Source organism: Thermobia domestica, chromosome 11 (assembly GCF_964235325.1).
Source record: "Thermobia domestica chromosome 11, izTheDome1.hap1.1, whole genome shotgun sequence".
Classification (NCBI taxonomy): Eukaryota; Metazoa; Arthropoda; class Insecta; order Zygentoma; family Lepismatidae; genus Thermobia; species Thermobia domestica.
The window spans coordinates 20955426-20979833 of record NC_137464.1 but is presented as its reverse complement, the minus strand read 5'-3'; the positions used below and the strand labels follow the sequence as shown (position 1 = coordinate 20979833).

The window sequence follows — 24408 nt, the reverse complement described above, 5'->3', positions numbered from 1 at the left end:
ATTTCAAATCAGATCATTGGAGGGACAGTTCTCCGGTTCCAAAATTTTAGGGGACATATCCTCCTCATCCCCCCGGAATTTGCGCCAGTGCTAAAAGATAAAGCAATCACACTTGAAGAGGAAAGATGGTAATGCTTTTTATAGAATTCAATATCGAACTTCAATCTCAATATATCAGTTTGGAGTTCCAATGCAACTATTTTTTTAAAAATCTTTTTTCTTGACCTTCCTTCTACAACTGTTAATTATTTAAAAGTTCTTTTTAGCTTCAATGATAAAGAACTTGTTTGTGACAAAGACAAGAGTAGCTTTCGTATCAAAACTGTGATAACTAACTACATGGCATAGGTCAGCTTAGTAAATTTAACTACCATCGTCATGAAGCCAGTTCCCAACAAGAAATATTTATTTTAAAAATATAGTTGACAGATTTTGCCGCCCCATGCCAATGCAAGTGTTTCTTATGGTAGAACCGGCCGTGCTACGAGGGTTACCGCAAAAGTTATAGTTTTTTGTGTGTGTGTGTGTGTGTTTGTATGAAAAAGGGAACGAAGCAAGACATTGTGAAATAAACGTTACATGTAGGGAGATTGATGAACGTACACTCATGTCCAAAATGATTGTCGCATATCTATAACTGTCTTCTTGTAAGAATATAATTTGATAATGATTTTGCAGGGCACTTTTATTACTGATACTATATGTATAATCGGGAAACTAATATTTGTGGTAAATTTCATAGGAAGAGACTTATAAATACGAAAATTAGAATGAGTAAAACAAAATGTTGCTAAATGGACAAGAAAGTTTTATTTTCATTTTATTGTTCTTATTTACTGCTCTTTTGACATGAAATTTGCCACATACCTGTCTTTGCTAATTATACGCATACTACGGTAACATTATAAGAAATACCGGGCGAACTCGTTATCAAATTATATTCTTACAACAACATATTTATAGACATGCGACCACTAGCGTCATTTCAAATTTGGCTTGAGGGTCAAGACCCCTTGATATAAGTAAAATTTCGCGTTTTTCACTGATTTGCTACTATTCTATTGATAAAATCTATATAAATCTCAAACTCAGGGGGGCAAATGCCCCTCCCTGCCCCCTAAATGACGCCCCTGCATGCGACAATAATTTTGGACATGAGTGTACGTGTCTCCATCAGGATAAAGCACGAAAAAAAAGAGAATAAAACGAATAGTACATTAAATGCTTGTTTTACCTCGAATTATGTTTATTAGCAGCGAGTGTGTGGTGGATTCTTTGGGAAACAACTTCGAAGGACTTTAGATGGTAGTGGTGTGTGTTTCAGGGTTTTATGCATAATTGTAATTGTACCTGTAATATTGTAATTCGAGTAAAACACGTATGAAAAAATGAACCATTCATTATATCCGTTTTTCACGTACTGATGGGGCTATGTATGTTCATACAACCCTCTACATGTAACATTTACATACGTGCTAACTTTCCACTTGTATATTTCACAATTTCTTGCTTCTTTCCCATTTCGTATAAATGCTTTTGCGATAACCATTGTAATTGATTTAACCACTAACGTTTAATAGATTTTCTCCCTTATTTTCCTGCAATGCTTCTTAATTATTTTTTTCGAAAGTTTGAGTGAGTCCAATTTAAAATTTTGGTAACCTACAACCCGAGAATCAAGGATCTTAACAGACAAATGTTTAATATGCGTACTAAGCAAGTCAAGATCTACCTCCATGCAAAGTTTGACTGTACGTATTATTATTGTTAGTAGTCAGTTGTAGGAAGAAAACTGTAACTTTCTACTACGTTTCGAGACTAGACTGCACTTTCAGGATACCTTTTCGAGATCAGACAGCGTCAAATCTTGTGTCGTGGACAACGCTAGAGTAAGTTAATATTTTTGATATGGGCTTCATACGTGTCCAGGTCGGGGGCGTGGTGGCTCAGTGGTAGAGGGTTCACCTCCGGTGCTTGGGATCCCTGGTTCGATACCAGCTCGCGCCGTGTGGACTTGTGGTGGACAAACACCGTGCTAGTGGGTTTTCTCGGGGTTCTCCCGTTTCCTTCCACCATTTCATTCATTTCTCATTATCACCGTCTCCTTTAGCCTAACCGGCATAAACGTGGGACTTAAAGATTTCATTTTTCATACGTGTTCGGGTTGGCGTCTAAGCCTGTGTCATGATTGGTTTGTAGATGTTTCTTGACAATGGTAGATGTATCGACAAAACAAACTATGTAGGAGGATGCCCATTGTTACCTATTTCGTGTAATCTCCGTATTGAAGAAGCAATGAAAGAAATCAAGGATACCCACAGCCTAGGAATAACCACTCATTGGCAAAAAATACACACGCTTAGATTTGCGGACGGTATTATGTTGGTATACAATGAAGAAGAAAAAAATGAGACTGATCTGACAGGAATGCAAAGGATGCTAGCAGTAAATTCAGATGAAGATGAACAAGAGGAAAACAGAAGCTATGAGATGTTCTACAAGGACTGTCCAGAAAGTACCAGATCGCGGCAATGGGTGGGGCTAGAGTCGCCATTTTGGTGTCAGAATGTTGCTACTAAGTACGCATCCAGCTGTGGTAGCGTGAGGACTGTGACGCTCTTACTATGATTTCTGTGACGTGTTACAATGTGCGCTGCAATTGAAAATCCCGCCTCTTGTGAGGTGCGGTCTGTAATCAGGTTTTTGTTGGCAAGAAACCACAAGCCAATTGGAATGCATCGCCAACTGTGTGAAGTGTACAGACATTGAACAATGAGTAAAGGGTGAGTGAGGCAGTGGTGCATTGATTTTCAAAATGGCCGTTGCAAGGTTCACGATGAGGTCCTCCAGTTCACGGGAGGTGTTTGACCACCCACCATACAGCCCGAATGTGGCGCCAAGCGACTACCACCCTTTCCTAGCGATGAAGACATGGCTCGGTACATAACGCTTTTGATGCTGAAGCCGAATTGCATGCCGGTGTAAGCCAATTGTTGAAATCGCAGGCGGCGGATTTCTGCTGCGACAGTATTGAAAAACTTGTGGCGCGGTATGGTAAGTGCTTTAATTTGCATGGCAATTATGTGGAAAAATAGCTTAAGAGTATACTTTTCACATGTATATGATACAATTTGGTTTGTTCATTCTGTTACTTTTTATTTCAAAACGTCTGTTACGCCCTCGTATAAAAGAAATAATAAGGAAAACAGTAATAACAAGATCCAAATAGGAGATATTCTTGTGGTAGAGGCACAGAAATTCTAATGCTTAGGAAGTAAAATGACGAGCAGTAGTAGGTGCAGACAATCAAGAATAGCTCAGGCGAAGAACTTGTAACAGGAAACATCGACAACGGACTGAAGAAAAGGTTGATGAAAGCATGTGTTGAGTGTGGCGATATATGGATGTGGGGCATGAACTCAAGGAGAAGCGGAGAAACACAGAATGTAAGACTTCGAAATGTTGTGCTATAGAAGAATGTTGAAAATTAGGTGGATGGATAAGGTGTCAAATGAAAGGATATTAGAAATAATAGAAGAACGGAATGTACTGACTAATATTTCGAACTGAAGAGATAGGATAATTGGTTGGACACATTATGAGCCATGAAAGAATCATTCTTTTTGCTAATGGAGGGAATGACAGAAGGAAGTCCGCGATTGAAATATGCAGACCAAATAATACATAAAATAGGAAAGAAAAAGTACATGGAAATGAAAATTCTAGTTCAGATAGGGAAGCATGAAAAACTGCTTTAAACCAATCGTAAGATTGCTGATCTGAAAAGAATAAGAAATAATTACGCTGAGACATTATAGGATTATTTTTAAATTTTCGGAATAAATTCAAACATATGAAAAATAGAGGTAAAACTTACTATCTCCATTAAAATGGGTTTCGAACCACCGAGGACCATATGTAAAGAAACCACTTAACGTTAGCCATTAGGTATCGTATGGACCTACCAGTTCCTAGAGGTAATAAAATATTTCTGCAAGTTTTCTACGGATGCAGGTACTGGTGCAAATCCCGGGGGAATGAGGAGGACATGCTCCCCAATCTTCGAACTGGAAGAGACTGTTCCCCCCCCCCCCAAATAATCAAATTTGAAATAAGTTTTTGGGGAGAAATGTGAATTGTCCGACTGCCACAAAGGAAAGTGAGATAAAATTGATGTCCCTTGCTGTATAATATACAACAGGTTCACCTCAGAAATCAAATTTATCTACTGTAATAGGGGTCTTATATCCCTCCAGAATAAGCCTCAAATCTGCCCACCTCCCTATGAAGAAGACAACTCTTCTCCCCTGATCCTTCACAACCTTGATTTTCAACTCCTTAAATATTTGGAACATCGTTTAAAATAAAATATATATGGGGACGGTCTTACCCGTCCGCCCCCCAATATTGAAGAGAGATTGGCGTCAATGGATGCAGGAGTACTTGGAATGAGTTATTGAAGCAAGACGTTTAACGAAGTTGTGAAATCACTTGTGCATCAAGGTTTCGTCTTGCGGAATTGTTAGCTTTCCCTCGTTTGAAGCGGAATGCCGGGTTCGAATATTGGTGAATCCGTATATCATTCGGATACACTATATTTCGTATTATCTCAATACCAGGGAAAAAAGTACACTCCTAACAAAGAAAGAGAATATAGCAAAATGGTTTTCTCGTGTGTATGTATGTGCATAGTCAACGTTTGACTCTTGGGAAGCTTGTAGTCAAAATTGGACATTTGATTATTATTATTATTATTATTATTATTATTATTATTATTATTATCGCCTTCGAAATCGCTGTTCTATTTGATAAAAGCCTAGTTTCGACTATAAAGACATAAGTACTCTTCATACACTGCAGAACTAGTGTACAATCCAAACATCTTACTTTTCACATTTCGTATAAATACAGGAAGGGGAAATATTGTAAGTTTCGCTTTGTAATTTTTCAGTAGTTTCAAAGTATGAAATATGTTTGTTGCCTTTCAAATAAATTTAAAAAAGGAGAAGGGCATACTCAAAACGTGAACACAACAATAAACAACATGATTAATGCATTTGCAATATGTTACATTATGTAAGAGAATTCTAATCTCTGGCAGAACACATTAAAAAGTGAAATGTTAGCCAGGATATCACATGTTTGTATGTTTATCATTTTGTATTGATTGATTGTAGTAAAAGTTAGCCTTATACTGTGTCCTTTGGCGACCGTCATGCTTTGTTGGCGGAAAAAGGAAAGATGACTACGTGTGGATAGATAATAACAAATCCTTCCGTAACGTTGAGCATTGAACATGCAATGGGAAGAACTTGTTTGAGCTTGTTCACCTAATTGGATTTACGAATTCTTTGTTTTTAGCTGCCTGCTGTTTTCTTCCTTTTTCCAGTAATGCGTTTTGTGTAAAATACCATATTTTCAGAGCGTGAAATCGGGAAACTTGCCAAAGGTGTACTACGTTATATACTTATAATATGTAATACATTTGGTGATGCCATCACTGAAATTACTAGTCACTTCAAGTAACCATACTTGACACAAAAACAAAACAGTCCGATTATTATTATTATTATTATTTTTAATTCTGTCTCGCCCGCTTTCTTCCACTTCGACTGTTATAATTTTGCACCGTGATTGCTTGCTATATTTTCCTTTGAATTTCTTTACCACTACTGGGTAGTTCCCGTACTTATTTCTGTTTAAAAATAAATATTGTTGTTTTTGGATAAAAACAGGGATGTTTCCGCGTCCCGACTTCACTAGGAAAAAAAAAAAAGTGGATTAGAACCAAAAAAGAATTACTGTCTGAACTAAATCGAGACAATCTTAATCTGGTAGTCTTTATTTTATGTAATAAGTGGGTTTGAAAACTGAGGATTGACATTATTTCAAAATTATTAATCCAGGGTAATACGGAGACAGTATTTTAAATTGATTTCTTGTGCATGTTTAGATATAGCGGTTTCCCGAAAATAAAAGTATACTACATAAGGTATACTCATTGCGCAGTTTCGTGTATAAAATAATAGCTTTTTATACTCATAGATTGCGGTTTTTACTTTTTCGATAGTACTAGCTGAACCTGTGCTCTCTACACAGCGCATCATTCACATACGAGCATGAATCTCCTTGTCATTCCTCACAACATCTGTACATGTCCCTTTACAGATAAAGTGAAAGATGTTCTGATAAAAATAGGCAAGGGGTACCATCAAGGGGAGATTTTTTTCAATTACTTTTTTCAATATCTCGCAACGTTTGCAAGATTTGAATATACTTCCGGTTGGAGTATCTAATTCATATATGATCAGTGTTTCCTTTTTTCTTGGATGCAATATGAAATAAGTAAATACATTAGACACATACTTAGTTATAATGTCAGTGCTATATGGTGTTCATTGGGCAAAACACTCTAAACAATAATGATTCATCGTAGATTGGAGAAATTGTTATCCTTCATTTTTCATCATTTGGCAATGAAACAAACGCCTGAGATATATACGACCCCTGTATACAACTATGTGAGGTTGGAATATATAACTCGTAGGATATGATAGTTTTTCTTTTAAAAAAAATGAACACTTGCAGTGTACCCCCCAAAAATGTAATAAAGAAATAACGGCCATATATTTTTTAAAAATATTCAATTAAAACAACAGTCTACACAAAATTTGTAATCGATCAGTGAAAACGGCATCTTTCTATAGCCTATGGTACTCACTATCGAAAGAATTGTCCTCAAACATACAAACGTCCACAAACGTATAAACCTAACATTTTAATATATAGATTGGTATGTAGGTAAGCCCATCGAGATGAAGCATTGTGGGGAGAAGGGGGCGTGAGCTACGTGTCATCCTTTCTGGACAAATTGGAAGTATCAGGAGAATAGTTTTTTTTTTTTTTTTTTTTAATTTATCGCCTCCTTTGGGCACCGAAGCAATATGAGACGTGGACCTACAGTTTGAGAAGGAATCCAAACCACCATAATGAGTTCAATGCTTTTAACCAGGAGTCGAACTTCGGACCATGTGCACCAAAAGGCGAACACGCTAGCCACTAGATGAGCGTAAAGAGCTCAGTATATGTTATTATTGACTTCACAGTTTGCGTACTCGTTCTTTTTCTTCGGCAGATGGCTAACACGCTTGCTTGTTATGCACGTGGTCCGGGGTTCTACTCTCGATTGAGATACTTCGGATACAAACTCAAGTAGTGGTTCAGATTCTACATTAAACAAAAGTGCCTTCCGATGCTGAAGAGGGAAGTTAAAAGTTCAATCAACCAACCAGATTACGTGCTTGAGTTGGTGTTGTAAATAAGAAGATTAAGGAAGGAAAAAGTACGCATGCCTGTAGTCATTACATCTAAACGAGTACTTACATAAATTTTAGTATTACTAGAATGGAATGTCATTGCTAGTGTATTATTAAAATATAGTACTATTTGTGTTAGAATATTAAAATTATGCCTGAAATTAATTATAAAGACGCGTTCAATGAGGCCAGTGATGATTTCAAGGGTGGCTCGGGGGAATTTTCCCCTAGAGCTACCAAATTGTTACCCAAAGCCATATTCTCTCACATGCTTAATGTGGGTTACCAGTTCTATTTCCAACCTCCCGTAGACTTCCTGATCACCACGGGACCGAGCCTTTGTCGCATAACAAAAAAGCATGTTAAAACGAAAATCATCATTTTATAGACCCCAAATTGTATTGCATCTCTATAATGGTTAAGCAAAGGCTTGCAGTATTATAATTCAATAAATTTAACTTACTATATGAGAAGTTTCAACTACAAGCTGGTCCAGTGACCGTTGAATAAAATACTGATATTGAATAAAACTACACACTTGACTATCACACAAACCAGAGATTGCGTGGGTCAATGAAAACTTGAACAATGACCCACTGAACCACCACCTACCATGACCCATTCTAATCCATGATACATACTCTCACCTCCACTGACTAAAGTGTTTCCACTTATAACAAAACAAGGCTGTGAAATTATCATTAATCGGAGTTTGAATTTCTACGGTCAATCGCTCAAGCACCACTCTGTTCAATACCAGTGGATTTGATCTTTACGATATAAAATGATAAAGTGTTTGCCATGGTCCATATTAGAGTAGGATGAATTTAAATTTAATTACCGTATATATAATTATTTCCTTATTGAATTACAGATACTTTTGATGGAAAATTGGATGAAATTTGAAAGTGTAAAATCAAGGTAAAGTAAGCCAACGTAAAGAAAGAAAAAAAAATAAAAAAAATTCGATTGTCTCGAAAGCCAAGTAATAAGTCTTGTTACTATTATTACAATTACAAATATCAATATCCAAACGTGCCTGAAGTTCTTTTTTTCACTTGGATGTACTAATCCCAGGTAAGTGACTAGAAACAAATGAAAAAGGGAGAACAGTTCGAACTTCTACTGATTGATTTTGGCCTTTGCGTTAACGGATGTGTGTACTAGTGCATTGTCTTCATAACAAAATATTTTTTCACCAAATGCTGTCGTGTTTGCTTATTTAATCACTCAGACGCTCCAATAAGTTTTTTTTTTCTTTCCTTTTTGAATATCCCACGCGCATCCCAAAAAACTGACGTCGTGACCTTGCCAGCAGGTAGAACTGTCTTAGAATACATGAGAATGACTGTTCTTTCGCCTCAGGTGTGAAGTGATGGACCCTATGTTTCATCTATGGCTATGATTCAATGCATCGCCAAACTCTTGATATGCTTTATTGCTGTGAAGCATCGCCAAACTCTTGATTGAAACGTCCTCACGATGTTGTTTTGCTCCATTGTGAGCAAATGCGGCACTTATCTCGCACCTTGGCTTTCTCATGTCCAAGTTTTTAGTCAGTGTGATGTACAGCATTTTTTAAAATGCCTACCTTGTCACCTAATTCGCGCACTTTGAGCCAATACCATTTTGTAGATTTTCTTCATATTTGGTGTGGTCACCTCATTTGGTCGATCACTTCGATGTTCGTCTTTGCAACTAGTACAGCTTGTGCCACCCATTGTTTTACTAGTGTAAAGGAAGGAGCAGACCCCCAGAGTAGAATCTAGCTCGGCTTTGATATTGGTTGCACTGAGACCTTTCAAACGAAAGTATTGTATCATGCTACAATATCCATTATATCCATGTTTACAAATTCACTTAGAGCGTTGACCATTGATGGCTGCCAAACAAAAACTAAGCAAACTAGCGTCTTCAAGCTTCAAACTTAAGCGTCATAAGGTTAATACTGTCGACCATAGTTATATTTTTCAAACAACACTCGCCAGCTATACGTCAGGGTGGGTACTTCTATCATTACCCTTGTGTGTTCTACGTGGTCTCTCTCTTACTGGTCATATAGAAAGAGAGCAATCAAACGTATATCTCCTGTGAAGTTTGCTTAAGCTAAATTGTAAACGATCGATACAAGTGGTCTTTTATTTATTATTCCACAGTGTATTTCTGTCAGTAACTTGCGCCCGAGGTTGGAAACCACTGTTCTAGAAGAAAGTGGCATATTCTTCGTGCACTTCAGCGCTCAGTTGCGTCCGCGATGAGGGAGGTGAAAATGTGCGCCGACTACGCTACTCTAAGATCGACCGTAATATTCAAGTCGGGGGATTGAGCGGCCCAAGGGAAATATTGAAATTGTTTCTCAAGTTCGTATTGGCGCATTGTCATCCAGAAAAGCTACTGTTATTACGGAACAACGTATGTTTCACAGGGTACATCTGGTCACGTAAATGGGGCCGCGGTCGCTCAGTGGTAGAGCGTTCACCTCTGGTGCTTGGGGTCCCGGGTTCGATCCCAGCCCCCGCCAAGTAAACTTTGTAGTGGACAAACACCGTGTGCGTGGGTTTGCTCGGGGTTCTCCCGTTTCCTCCCACTTTCTTTATTCCACCATTTCATTCATTACTCATCATTACCATCTCCTTTAGCCTAACCGACATAACCGTGGGACGTAAAACTCAAAGATTTCATTTCATTTTTTTGGTCACGTAAATTTCCAGATAGCAAACCTCACCAACACAAAGCATTCTCTGTGGCTAACCGTTGACAGTCCAGAGCATATGCTTCTTTGAGCCTTGTTACTCTTCCCTCCAGTCATCGGCAGTTCTTGTTTTATGTTCTTTACACCATCTTTTTCGCACTAGTATGTTGACTTAGGATTAGAAGCAATATTTTTCTGCTTTCGGCATATGTAGCCATGATAGTCCGTCTTGTATGAGGGATGACGTCACTCGACAATCACACTACATGAGAAAAAAGGAATACGGAAGGAAGGAACCGCCTGGGACATTATCTTAGGTATCCCGGCATTTGCCTGGAACGGATGAGGAAAATGTCACTCAGAATGGCTGTTTTGAATAAGCTTGTACAGTTTTCGACCGAGTGTCCCCACCAGGAATCGAATCCGGGTCCGCTTGCACGACAGGCGAGAGGTTAGCAACTATGCCAAGCGGGGCCACTTACCGTGTCAGCGATGGTGATCATAGTTTTGGATTAACCCAACCGGGGATGTTGAGATTATGGGGATCTCTTCGGACTGTGATTGTAGTGATTGTAGTTTCAGGTCGTTACCGGTACTAAATGGCGTTCGATGCCGAGAGCCCAGAAATCTTAATTCCTAATTCCTGATTGATTTTTGCAGTCAGTTTTGTTACCCGTGGTTATCCATGAAAATGTTAACGATTGATTCCATTAACAAACTCTGCCGAGACAACTGTTCTTGCTGTCTATTGCAATAAACAGAATTCAAACATTCGCTTTCGTTCAAAAGTTATTGTGTGGAGTAACGGATGAACAGACGTACATAGTTACTGACGGCCTTACGGTCTTATAAGGCTCATAGGAAAAAAAAAAAAAAAGAATTGGTGAAGCAAGGTTGGCTATTGGGGAGGAGAAATAAAAGTTCATTTCCTGTAGCCGTACAACTTTACGAAAATATAAATTTTAAAAATGTCAAATCGTGTAAAAACCGCTGACATTGTTAAGTAATGTCAGCTTTATGTAACGATGACCGATTATGTTAGCGAAATTCACCTTGATAAATACGTATATTTTGATGTTTATTGTATATATATTAATAAAGTGATATTTCCTTTGTAATTTCAGGTGGAGATAGAGAAGCTGTCAATGTTAATCTTTTGGTACCACTTGTTCGCAAAGCAGAGCTATCTCGTTCTGAAATCCAAATATTGATTGACCTTTTGCTCAACAAGCAGCAGGGATCTGCTCAGGGAGATTCCGAGTGGATAGAGGTACGTTTTGATTTGATCATATTAAGTCGATATTTTACTTATATCTCATAGATGTATATTTTATACTGTGCTTCCTCACTGTGGTGTACTTCTTGTCTGTAGGTGCATTGGAAGGAAGTTACATCGGTAAATAATAAAACCTTAAAGTTACCTTGTAGCTTTTAACATTTTATTTGTTTTATCAATGTGACTTCCATCAGGAACCGCCACTGTGTACATATAGGCTTTATTAAAATAAACTAATAGTAATTATTCTTTTCGTTTTAGTAAAATAAGTTTTAAAAAGCAGGAATTGATTGTTTAAAAGTACATATTTCGTTGTTGGAAATTAATGGGCAGGAAATTTTCAAGCAGAAATGTTGTAAAGATGCGAATGCCAATTCAGGTGTATTTACTTGTAAGTTAGTGATTTGCGCTGGTGAATGTAGTGGGTTGCAGTTAAGGCTGCAGGTTCATATGTCTGTTTCTGTGCTATTTCCAGCATCAAGTACTACGGCAGCTATCCTAATCATTCGTTATTTAGTTATGGTTTAGTTATCTGGATAGTGTATGCTTTTCTGATTGAATTACATTACCGACTGTTGCTTCTGACAAGGAAGTTGCATAAACCTCAACTAAAACCAGATAGTATATTTTATTTGTTTTTCTGTTTAGGGTCGTCAGGATCCCGTGGTGAAACTGAAGAAACAGTTGCAAGAGAAGGAGCGCGCTCTCGCAGAAGAGCAAGAAGCTTCACAGGCAGTCCAGGCACGATTGAAGGAGTTACGCAGCGAGTACAATGCGGAACGATCACGTTACACGCATACGTACAGACAACTGGAAGAATCTCTTGTTGCCAAACAGCAGGAAATACAAGCACTGCATGCGCGATTACAACACAGCAACGATGCTCACGTGGCGGAAAAACAGAATTTGCAAGCACAAGCACAGCAGGTGAGATTTTTATTTTCATTGTGTGTTAAAGGTATTATTTTGTGGTGCGTTTCCCTACTTTGGGGAGGTCTTTTATCCCTGGGACGCGCTATGAACTGACGAAGGGAGTTGCCACCTTGCGTGAACATTTAATTTTAAGTGTCCTCTTTATTTTCTTACACGCTCTTGTAAAGACAGGGTGCAGCACAAAACTTAGCCCATTTAGCATACAAGTACATGTAAGTTGTATATTACAATGCGGCATCAAATAGCACACTAGATGTAGACTGAAAAATACTGTTATTGTGGGTGAAGCCTGCGTCTGCGCTTGGGTACAGTCTCAACACACTTCATGATAACAACAATGGTCTGTCGTAGCTGCATTTCAGTGTTTATATGAGTTGAGCATTAAGGAACTTTCGAGTGCACTTTTCACTGAAAATCTAATCTAGCATATACTGCTGTGGTTAATCATCCATTAATTGCAGTATTAAAAAAAAAGTGAATGGTTTAATATCACCACGTTAATAAAATAAAATATGCATGATTTGTTAATTACACTGAAATGGTAGAAATCAATAACTGAACGTTAGCTGCATCATGTGTAGAGCACGTTATTATTAAATAAAGGTATCTGATCTCAACATTTTAGCCGCGCTAAGTTACCAGTTCCCGTGAGCTGACTAAAATCAACCAGCACTAAGTCTGCGCAATATTTAGGTGGGTGACCGAATGATGTTGACAATGCAGTGTTCACCCAGCGTTGTGTTAAAGTATGAGGAGTTATTTGAATGAAAGAAATATTGGATACAGCGACAGTAGGATTCTTAATATACTGACTACACATCTCCACTTAAAAATTATTGGCTTCGATAAACAATGTTCAATAAACTCAAAATTATTTTTATTAAAATCTATTTGATATCAATTTTGTATGTGGCTAATAAGAGCTGAATTCGAAACATTAACTGAGAGTATATAACAGTAGTTTTTAAAACAAGTGATCTTTAGATAGTAAATATTCCTCGAATGATTTCTCTGGCAAGAAAGGTTCTAGACATTTTGTTAATTTGTGTCTACTGTTAATTGCTGTTGTGAATGTAAATGTGAAATACAAGTAAGAGAGATTGCATCTAATATAATTATGTTTGCAATCTTAAAGCATACCTCATGAGTTGAGAGATACGTATTATCTTGGAAGAGTTTAATTTTTCCTCGTCGAGAAAGATTATCCTTGGAAATGGAAGAGATGCTAAATACAAAGAATTTTGAATCAAGTAGGCAAAGGTTGCAGAAATTTATAATGCGACATTTCTTTGAAAGTACATTTCAGAGATTCAAATTTGGACTTCTTTCCAGAAAGTTGCAGTAATATATCGGATGATCGCGGGAAAGAGTTTCATAAAGACTATGGGGGAAACAGTATGAAGAAAATCGATCCCCACAATGTTGGCATAATACTGCTGGACAATAATTCGAAACAAGGACACTCAGTACGAAGGGACGAAATAAGATATTCTGTTCAAATATTGTTTACTCTTTGTAAATAATTCCTTTTGAATACTGGATAAATACTTGTATGTAAACATTGTTAGATATTACCTTCTGTTACTCTCTAAATATTCTAATCTTTTTCTTGAATTTCAATCAACCTCCCTATCACTATGTGAACACACTGGCTAGGACTATATAAAAAGGTTCAAATAAATTAAAACCTGATTACTCTTAAATTATTCGTGGTGTAGAAAAACTAAACACATATTTGATTTTTTTTATATATATATAGAACAGTGTTATTAGCATTTGCCATGGTACTTGTAATTGACACTGTTGATAGGATCTTTTTGCATAACTTAGGTAAGTACGAAGCTTATGTATGGAGGTGCGTGGGTAGTGTTGGAGAACACTTACAAATGTTTTGTTGTTTTTCTGTAGATCCAGACGAAGTTGAATGAGGAGCATCTGCTTGTAAGGAAGCTTCAAGAAGAAAACAGTCAAGCTCAGGCGGCGTTGCAGCAGGAACTTCATCAACGACAACAGCTGGAATTCAATATAGCCCATTTAAGTGAACAACATCGAAAGGTACATTCAGTTTTTCTGCATTACTTCAGAGTTTGTCTTTAAAACAATCCGCTGCTCTGTCAAAAGTCTGGACACTTGTTTAATTTGAGATTGAGATTAAATGTTCCATGTAGCCTAAGTAATAGGGTTGGGATCATGAGCATCACCATCTTGGACTCATCTCAAAATTTGTAAATGGAAAGGGAAGTATATGACATTTTAAGCTAACTACTACTTACTGTTATTTTATTACGAGACATGGAGAACTAAAATTAGGATTAGACATTGTACATGTTTTCAAAGTGGCGATCATTTTGCAGGTAGAGTCCTCCTGACCCTGGGTAACCAACACGCATAACGTGTTGTTGGAGATAGTATACATCGCTTTTTTTTTTTTTTTTTTTTTTTTTTTAACAATACATCATAGCTAGATGTCAGGAGACATGGAATCTGGTGAACGAGCTGGCTACTCATGAATCCTCGCCGAGCTGTCCAACACTTCGAAAATTGTTGGTCTTAATTATTTTCTTACCTCTCCAACATTGCATATGGGGGCCGCTAGAGTGCTGAAAAAGTCGGAAAGCTTTTCTTGAGGATTCAGGAGTGAGGGCAAACACATTTACCGGGAATATCCTAGTATCGTGATTAAGTTAGTGCTAAATAAATTAACACAGGGCCCTCAGTTCGTGTGCCCCATGTTCACACGGTGAATTGCCTTCAAAGTAATAAGATGGTTTTATTTATTAATTCATCCCGGATAAAGAATGTGACCGCTCCGCTAAAACAACGCATATCGAGAAGACATTGGATCTTCATTACACCGAGAGGGCCGCGGTAGCTCAGTGGCAGAGCGTTCACCTATGGTGCATGGTATCCTTGGTTCGATCCCAACTGACGCCGAATGAGCTTTGTGGTGAACAAACACCGTGTGCGTGGGTTTTCTCGGGGTTCTTCCGTTTCCTTTAGCCTAGCTGGCATAACCATGGGACATAAAAGTTAAGATTTTTTATTTTCACTGCACCGAGCTAGTCCTTATTGTGCAAACACTACCCGCGTATCTCGTTTATTCTATCTTGGGTATTATGACAATTGCAGCTTGTAGGAATACCACTTATTGATATACAGCGCCATTAATTCATACATCTTCACTTATGCCTAATATACACTGATATAACGCTTGGGACTCGGCACAATGTCTGCCGCACGTGCCGTGATGATGTTGGCGACCGACCATGAGCATCCAGAGCATTTCTTCTTGTACACAGCTCCATCTCCTTAAGTTCTTTCAGTATCTGAAAAACGGCTGCGTATGGTATTTGCTTTTTCTGGGTGACGCACATTCAACTCCGCTATTATCCTTTGATACTACGTATGAGCACTATCACGAGCTGTTCTTGAAGATTTAACGCCATGCTGAATCACGTGAAAAGCCAGAATAACAAAACATTATGTTTCAAAATGTTCTAAATTCGGCGGTTTGTATTTGCTGAACAAATAAGATTAAGTCAAGAATAATTTCATTGTTCACTTTCTGAGAAAAGCCAGTTAAAACGATGTGTTACACTCTCCCTTTTCATTTAAAGTTTTCGAAAAAAAAATCAAAGATGGCGATTTTCAAGATGGTGGTCATGATGCTCTTAAACCTCATACAGTAGAACCCTAACATTATTGACCACATCCAACATTTGCTCTCAATTCCTACACTTGCTTTCAAATCCCAGGATTTTATCACACTGTGTTTCTATAGAACATACATAGACATTTTGTACTTCCGTGGGTGAATGGGAGAGTGTCAAGAGTTTTTATTGAACAATTCATTACTGAAGTCTGTGACGTCAGAATACATTATTATTGAATAATGAGACACTTGAAATAATAATAATAATAATAATAATAATAATAATAATAATAATAATAATAATAATAATATAATAGCATTCCTCTAAGATAAGAACTAAAATTTTTTGAATACTATGAATATTTTATTCCTTCAGTGTGATAAAAATACGTCCGTAATTTTCATCTTTTCGTAGGCAAATGAGCTCCTTCGTGGCTACGCGGTTTTGACGTGGGAGACCCGGGTTCGATTCCCCGCGGGAGCTCATGAGGTTTGGATTCCACGTTAGGTCCACATCTCATATAGTCTCGCTGCTGAAGGGGACGTTAAACTAAAAATCTACTTTTCGTAGGCAAAGTAATTTCTAGGTTTTAGAGTATGATTTGCATGTCAGGATTTTTGTCTGAATTGAGGAAATCGGTGAGAAAATACTGATTATTTTTTAAATCATTTTAGTTCATAGCGTTTTGTAAGTATTTAACAAAATATAAGTTGTGAAATTCGTATAATTGAAATTTCTGCAATTTTTAATACACATAAATGTTTATGTGTATATAGTTTTATGAATAGTTTCAGCTGTTCTTGCCATGGTAGCTTACGGAGATTATGGTTATTTTATTTTGTTAAGCGTATGGCGAACACTACCTAAAGCCATATATTAATACAGGGGACTAACTTAAATTAGGTTTCTGACACTTAATTTACACACCAAGTTGTCTTCTGTTCGTTAAAAATAAATAAATAAATAAATCAGACGAGATTTTTTTGTTTGTTTTTGTTTGTTTTATAGAAACAGGAAAATACGTAAGGAAATCGATATAGTTCATTGCGAAACATGTGTACCAGTAATGTTCTATGTAAAAATTACACTAATTAATCCATTATTTTATGTTCAATTTTTTTACTAAAAAGTTTTTCCCGTGTTCAGGAATAAAAGTCAAAATAAAAGTTAAATAAAAAGAAAACTAAAAATTTACCAACAAGCTAAACCAACTTTTTCCTCGAAGGGTTTACTAGCCTCTACCATAAATCCTTCTTTGTAAGTAACTTCCATCATTGCCGTTGCAATAGAGAAAGAAATCCAGTGTACTTTCAGTATGGCCAGCCTTATTGCGGTTATCGCAGTAGTATCTGACAGCTCTTGTTACTTCAGGCATCCGCACTTTTCACACTATAGTATAATTCAGTTACGTGTATTAAGGTGGTTAGGCTTTGCAGCTAGCACGTACGTTATTTGACAATATATATGCAAAATATATATTTTAAGTACTCTATGGTGTTTAGATAAGACACACAGTGCTTTGATGTGAATTATGTCGGGTAGAACAGAACTTCTTAACTTCCGGTTTAAGCTTTTGTGTGTTTCCCGTAGCGACGAAAGGGAATAAGCAATACATTTTAAGTGACAAGATCTTCCTACTTTGGATATTTTCAGTGTATAATTGATTATTGTTGTGTATGGCGGTAGGCACGTGTGGAGAGTGAAGAGGTTCAAGCACCCTCTTCCTTAGTACAGTGACATCGAAAATGAATTCTACTTACCTGCAGTATGCTCTATTCAAATGTTACGAAGTTCTTTTTATAGTTTATCAGAATAAATAACTAGTGTCTATTATAAAGTCATGTTAAAAGAAACACTTCCCAGAAACTCTATCTTTAATCCTACGTAAGATTCAGCAGATTCGTTATGTATCGTATTATTAATTTTTAAGAGCTGTTGGTAAATTAGATGTTTCAAGTTTTTTTAAATTATTACTGAGCTCCTACTTAGCCAAATTTATTAGTGCGTGCGACTTCGGTGAGAGTGGCCCCTGGTTCTGTTCCCGGTAGGAGTAATAAGATATTTGTATGCTGACCCAGCATCATGTGATAATTGAGGTGCTTTGATACGAGAAAACATTATTTCGTTGAATAAGTTTCATTTTCTCCCTATTTTGAATTGTTAATTTTCTATTTTTTTATTGGTTAACAGTATTGAATGAAATAATACATATGTATTCTGTCAACATGTCTTCGTTGTTTATCTTGGGAACGGTAGAAAGCGGCTAGCTCTTTATAGTGATGGCAACATTCGACTCATCGACAGACTACGCGTGGACGCTAATGCCCTTCTGACAGTTTTACTGCTGATAAGAAAACTTGCTTCAGTTCCTAGCAGCACTATATATATATATATATATATATATATATATATATATATATAATATATTTGGTCTAGGAATTAATTCGTGCGGTTGGTACGCACACATTGAAGCTGTAGTACAAACACAAAATACATAAATACCTTAAGAAAAATATTGTCCATCGCTAGCCACCACTTTCGCCCATCTGTCAGGCAATGTACGGATTCCGTGGCGAAAGAAGTCCTCATCCTTGGAAACGATCCAGTCAGAGACCCATGTTTCGATATCTTCTGAAGAAGTAAACCGCTGTCCAATCAAATCGTTGTTCATGCAATCGAACAAGTAGTAGTCCGAAGGAGCAACGTCTGGTGAATACGGCGGGTGGGGTAAAACTTCCCATCCGACATTTTCTAAATAGGTTTTGACCGGTTTTGCGACATGTGGGCGAGCGTTATCATGTTGAACAATAAGTTTATCATGTCTGTTCTCCCATTCTGGTCGTGTTCTGGCCAGAGCTTGCTTCAAACGCATTAATTGTCGTCGATAACGTTCTCCATTCATAGTTTCACCCGGTTGCAGCAGCTCATAGTACACCACATCTTTCATATCCCACCATATGCACAGCATAACCTTTGCACAGTGAATATCTCGTTTTGGTTGTGATGGACCTGGTTCACCTGGTTTCACCCAGGCCTTTTTTCGTTTAGGGTTCTCGTAATGGATCCACTTCTCATCACCCGTAATAATTCGATGCAGAAACCCCTTTCTGCTCTGTCGTTGAAGCAGCAATTCGCAAATGGTTTTTCGTCTTTCAACGTCTCTGTCTTTCAATTCATGTGGAACCCAATGTGACATCTTTTGAACCATTCCCATGGCTTTCAAGCGTTTGGAGACTGTTGTTTGATCAACGCCTAATGCTGCTGCGAGTTGTTCCTGCGTTTGATACGAATCCTGCTCGAGCAATGCTGTCAATTCTTCGTCTTGAAATTTTTTTGGCTGTCCAGCTCGCTCTTGGTCTGCCAAGCCGAAATCACCACTTCTAAACCGTGCAAACCACTTCTGACACGTTCGCTCAGCTAGAGTATGGTCACCATACACTTCCACCAAAATACGATGACTTTCAGTTGCAGTTTTCTGCATGTTAAAGTAATGCAGCAGGACACCCCGCAAAAAACTTTATCAGGCACAAATTGCGCCATGTTCACTTAACTACAAACTGGTGTTGTTGACGCTTTAATCCACTGCCCTATACTACGAACGATACGCGATGACAGGGGTTTGCAACACATGTGTGGATACACGGAACTGTGGGACGCTCCGTTCGTTGCGCCATCTCTTGTTCACCCGCACGAATTAATTCCTAGACCAAATATATATATATATATATATATATATATATATATAAGCATAAAGTACCAAATACTTCATTAGTTGCGTGCAGCACTTCTTTCTACACGAATAACCTTGAAATGTGAAGTGCTGTTTGCTTTTCGATGAAACAGCAATTTTTTAAAACAAATTATTGTAATTTATTGATGACTCTCTGCTATTCTTTTTATAGGAGGAAGAAGCCATCAACCAGTTGCATAGTCAGATACAAGAGCAAGAAAAACTTAATACATCACTTAGTACTGAACTTCGTAATCTTCGGGAAACTAAATTAGCGAGAGATGAAGAGAATGATATGTTGCGGAACAAACTATCTCATTGTGAGAAGCAAATAATTCATTTAGAGTCCCAAGTGTCTCGGTTAAGTGAATTGGAGAATCAGCTGCGGAATCTCGAATCCCAGAATTCTGTACTGAAAGAACGCTCAGAAAAGGTGAAAGATCTGACTAAACAATTAGAGGTGAGTAATTTTCCTTTTTAATTTCCTGCTGCATTATTATTCGTATATCTTGTACGGTTGCACAGTAATGTAAAATGAAATTGAAATTGCATTGTATTTTAGTCCGATATTTCGGCATCATTGAAATTGCATTGTATTTTAGTCCGATATTTCGGCATCACTAATCTTTGATTCCACTCTCTGAGGCAACTAAGTCAGAAGATGCTAACCAAGTTGCTGCGCAGAATCACATTTTTATTTTCTTCTTACTCCAAAAGTTTTTACTTGGGTCTGTAACAGCTGCGAAAGCACTAACAAGTCTTATTTCAAGCTTATAACTATAAAGTTAAACACAAAATGTGAGAAATAACAATAATTGTTGTGAAATTTAGTCTAATGCACCTCAACTATGTCTTATTATAGTAGGGGTACACCAGAGTATAAAATAAATTTCAGTTTTATTGGGTAACCGTTCTGTAAAACGTCGGGAAACTTCTCTAGAAATGAAAACCTACCTTATTATACCAAAACCTGCTGATTTCTCTAAAAAGTACAGATTTCATAGTTACTTTCAGATATTCGAAACTCAGACTCCAGTTGACTAGCCTAGGCACATAAAACAAAAAGCAGGAGAGAATAAAACGAAGATTTACCGAATAAACTATAAATATATGTCCGTAAATTACCAACGCTGTTTATTTTTACTTATGTATTTATTTCTAATTTGCCTGGCCTCCTAATATATATATATATATATATATATATATATATATATATATATATATATATATATATATATATATTTATTTATTTATTTTGTTGTGGTCTGCAGCACATGATTAATTTACCATTACTGATGTAAACAATTAGAAGTTAGCATTCGCTATTTGGACACTGATATATTCATATATAAATTGGTCAAAGAACAGCCTTTCTTTCTCATAAGATTATTTGGTATTAAAAATTAGTTAGGTTCCTTTGATTAATAATAGGTTTTACCAGTTAAAGATGATGCAGTTTGTTAAGTAGCACGAAGATTCATAGAATGGAGTATACATATAATATATTCGAATGGATTAAAAATTCTGGTATGTGTTCACAGGAGGCCCATCGAGTTCGAGGGGAATTGGAACATCGTGTTAAAGAGGTGCAGACTGAACTGTCCGACTCTCGATCTAGACAGTCTGACCTCGAGTTAACCATTCGGCAATTGAGGGAAGAGAATGAATCCCTTGGCGCTCAGGTAACGGCCATGACAGAACGTCCAGAAGCAGAGGGAAGAGAAAATGGGGACATCAATGGTATGGAGGAAGAATTCAAGAAACAAGATCTAATGGAACATGAAAGCATGTAAGTACATTCTATATTCTAGTAGTAACATATTGAGAAATTTGTATGGTAAATGTACTAATCTATAAATAATAATTAATAAAGAGTGATCAATTGTCTTATCTCAAAAGTGCTCGCTAGTATTTTTTTTCTTTCTTTCTTTTCTTTTTGTTCAACCACAGTTCAGAAATAATCATATTGAACATCAAAAAAGGCTAATTCAATGATTAACTTCTCATCTCATAATTAGGAGTCCTCTCGCTGGTCTAGTGGCCAGCGCACGTGCCTTTTGTGCACATGGCCTCTGGTTCGATTCCCATTGGGATAGCATAAAAAATTTAATTTCGTAATCACTCACTTCCATTAATGATCCGTCTTCTTTAGCCTAAAGTGCATAATCGTGTGATGTTAAACAAACAAACAAAAAAGAAAAACTTTTTGTAAAGGAGAGCCTGGGTTCCTTTGATAGTCGTAGTAACCTCTTTTTACAGTTTTGTCTGTGTCACATGCCGAGAGCCGTGATGGTACCTTTAATACAAGGGTCTAGTAAAGATTTTCGCTTATATACATACTAAGGGCTGAAATTAACAAAGTTGGTGTCATTATTTTGACCCTCTCTGCTTGACTACCACGAAAAAACAAAAAAAAAAAAAAAAAAAAAAAAACTTGTCCTTCCCTTTTCATGCAGCTGTGAATACCCATAGAACATAGCTAGTTGAGATTGGAGTCATGACTGGACCTCTGTAATAATGTCATTTTCTGCGAAATTCGTGCCTTTCATAAGTAATTCCGTGGAGGAAAAGGGGTAAGTTAGATGGGCAAGATCAGATGAATATGCAGGATGGTAAATTTCTTATTTACCTCATCATGTTTTCATTTGTACAACATGGAAGTTTTGAACAGTAGCATTGTTTTGCAAGACATGAACCTTTGGAAAGCATGTAGCTTTTCCCTTCATATACTCAGTTTTTTTTTTTTTAATTATTATTATTACTTATTTTTACTTTTCGAGTATAGTAAATTTGGTTATGTCAATCATTTTCTGAATTATTATTTTGGCGATCTTTTAAATGATAGTCCCGGCTACTGATGGTGTCCTCATTACGTACGCTTACGAATAGAAGTTGAAATAGCTATAAAGAAATTAAAGAAACACAAATCTCTGGGTGTAATCGAAATTCCGGCTGAGTTCATTTTAGTTAGAGAGGAAAAAATGTGGAAAAATACACAAACTCATTCTTCTTATCTGGAACAAAGAGGAATTGCCCTAAGAGTGACAATTCGTAAGAAAGGTGACAAAATTGCTTGTAATAACTATCGAGGTATATTTCTTCTGTCAACATCCTATAAAATCCGTTCAAACATTCTATTAGCAAGATTGACCCCATACGCAGATGAAATTATTGGGGATGATTAGTGCGGATGTAGGCAAAATCAATCAACTATCGACCAGATTTTTACCATTCGACAAATACTCGAAAAGAAATGGGAATACAGTACTCCGGTACATCAATTATATTTATTGATTTTAGAAAAGATTACGACTCAGGAGAGAAACATTGTACAATATTCTTACAGAATTTGAAATACCGAAAAAGCTAGCTAGTCTAAGATATATTTAAATGAATCCCCAAAGTAAAGTCCGGGTAAGAAGTTTCTTGTTCACGACCTTTTACGTCGAAAATGGCCTGAAACAAGGAGATGCGTTATCGCCATTACTATTCAGCTTTGTCCTGGAGTACGCTATAAGGAAAATCAAAATAGTAATCAGGGCCTAGAGCTGAATGGTATTCACTAGGTTACGGCGTATGATGATGATGTAAATTTAATAGGGCATGATTGGAGAACAAGAGAAAGAAATGCAGAGGTCTTATTAAATGCTTGCAGGGATTTGGATTTAGAAGTAAATGCATAGAAAACTAAATGCATGGAAGTTCGTCGAGATTGCAAATTATGGATGCGTTAAAATATGAAATAATACTTTCAATAAAGTGGATACTTTTTAATATGTAGGATCAATATTAACAGACAAAAACCATATTCACGAAGAAATTAAATGTCGACTAAAAGCAGGGAATTCGTATTATTATTCAGTTCAAAATCTTCGGTTCAGTTCGTCGCGAATTCTGTCGAGGAATATGACGCTTAAAATATATAAAACGATAATCATGCCTGTTCTGTATGGTTGCGAAACATGGTCGCTTATTCTGTCGGAAGAACGCAGATTGAAAGTATTTGAGAATGAAATCCTGAGACGAATATTTGGACCCAAGAAGAACCGAAATGATAAATGGCGGAAACTTCATAACGAGGAGCTACATAATTTATAACGTCTAGTGAACTTTGTTAGGTTCATCAAATCTAGAAGGCTTAGATGGGCAGGTCATATAGTCAGAATGGAAGAAAGTAGGAACGTTTTCAAAGTTTTATCTGGAAATCCAATCGGAAAACTACCATTAGTGAGAGTAAGCGCAGATAAGAGGACAATATAAAGATGGATCTCACAGAAATAGGAATACAAAGTAGAAACTGGATCCAATTGGCTAAGGATAGAAGTCAGTGGAGAGCTTTCGTGAACGCGGCATTGAACCTTCGGTTCCATAGGCCATAGAGTTAGTTAATTAAAAGATGTTTATGCCCATATTAAATCAAACCTGGTGATCCGTAGTAACTGTATCAACTTTTGCGCTCTCTTAATTGCCAAGTTATAGTTTTGAGTTTGCAATTCCTTGGCCTACAGGTAGAGAAAATCTGAAGACCTTGATAAAAACTAGTGGTGGGCACAAAAACCGGTTTTTCGGTTTTTAGAAAAACCGAAACCGGTTTTTGAAAATTTTCAAAAAACCGGTTCCGGTTTTTCACCGAAACCGGTTTCGGTTTTCTTAAAAACCGGTTCCGGTTTTTCACCGAAACCGGTTTCGGTTTTCTTAAAAACCGGTTCCGGTTTTTCACCGAAACCGGTTTCAGTTTTCTTCAAAACCGGTTCGGTTTTTCACCGAAACCGGTTATCGGTTTTCTCCAAAACCGGTTCGGTTTTTTA

The 24408-nt window shown here is 37.0% G+C and overlaps 1 protein-coding gene across 6 annotated transcripts in view; it reads left to right on the top strand.

Moving 5' to 3' along the window:
* Window positions 1–24408, top strand: part of LOC145663966 (uncharacterized) — a 193913-nt gene that overhangs the window by 98045 nt on the left and 71460 nt on the right. For all 6 annotated transcript variants that reach the window (XM_081730201.1, XM_081730199.1, XM_081730202.1 and 3 more), the window contains exons 5-9: window positions 11133–11278; window positions 11933–12211; window positions 14126–14272; window positions 19773–20060; window positions 21142–21389. In XM_081730201.1, the coding sequence (XP_081586327.1) occupies window positions 11133–11278; window positions 11933–12211; window positions 14126–14272; window positions 19773–20060; window positions 21142–21389 (1108 nt within the window). The remainder of the gene's footprint in view (window positions 1–11132; window positions 11279–11932; window positions 12212–14125; window positions 14273–19772; window positions 20061–21141; window positions 21390–24408) is intronic.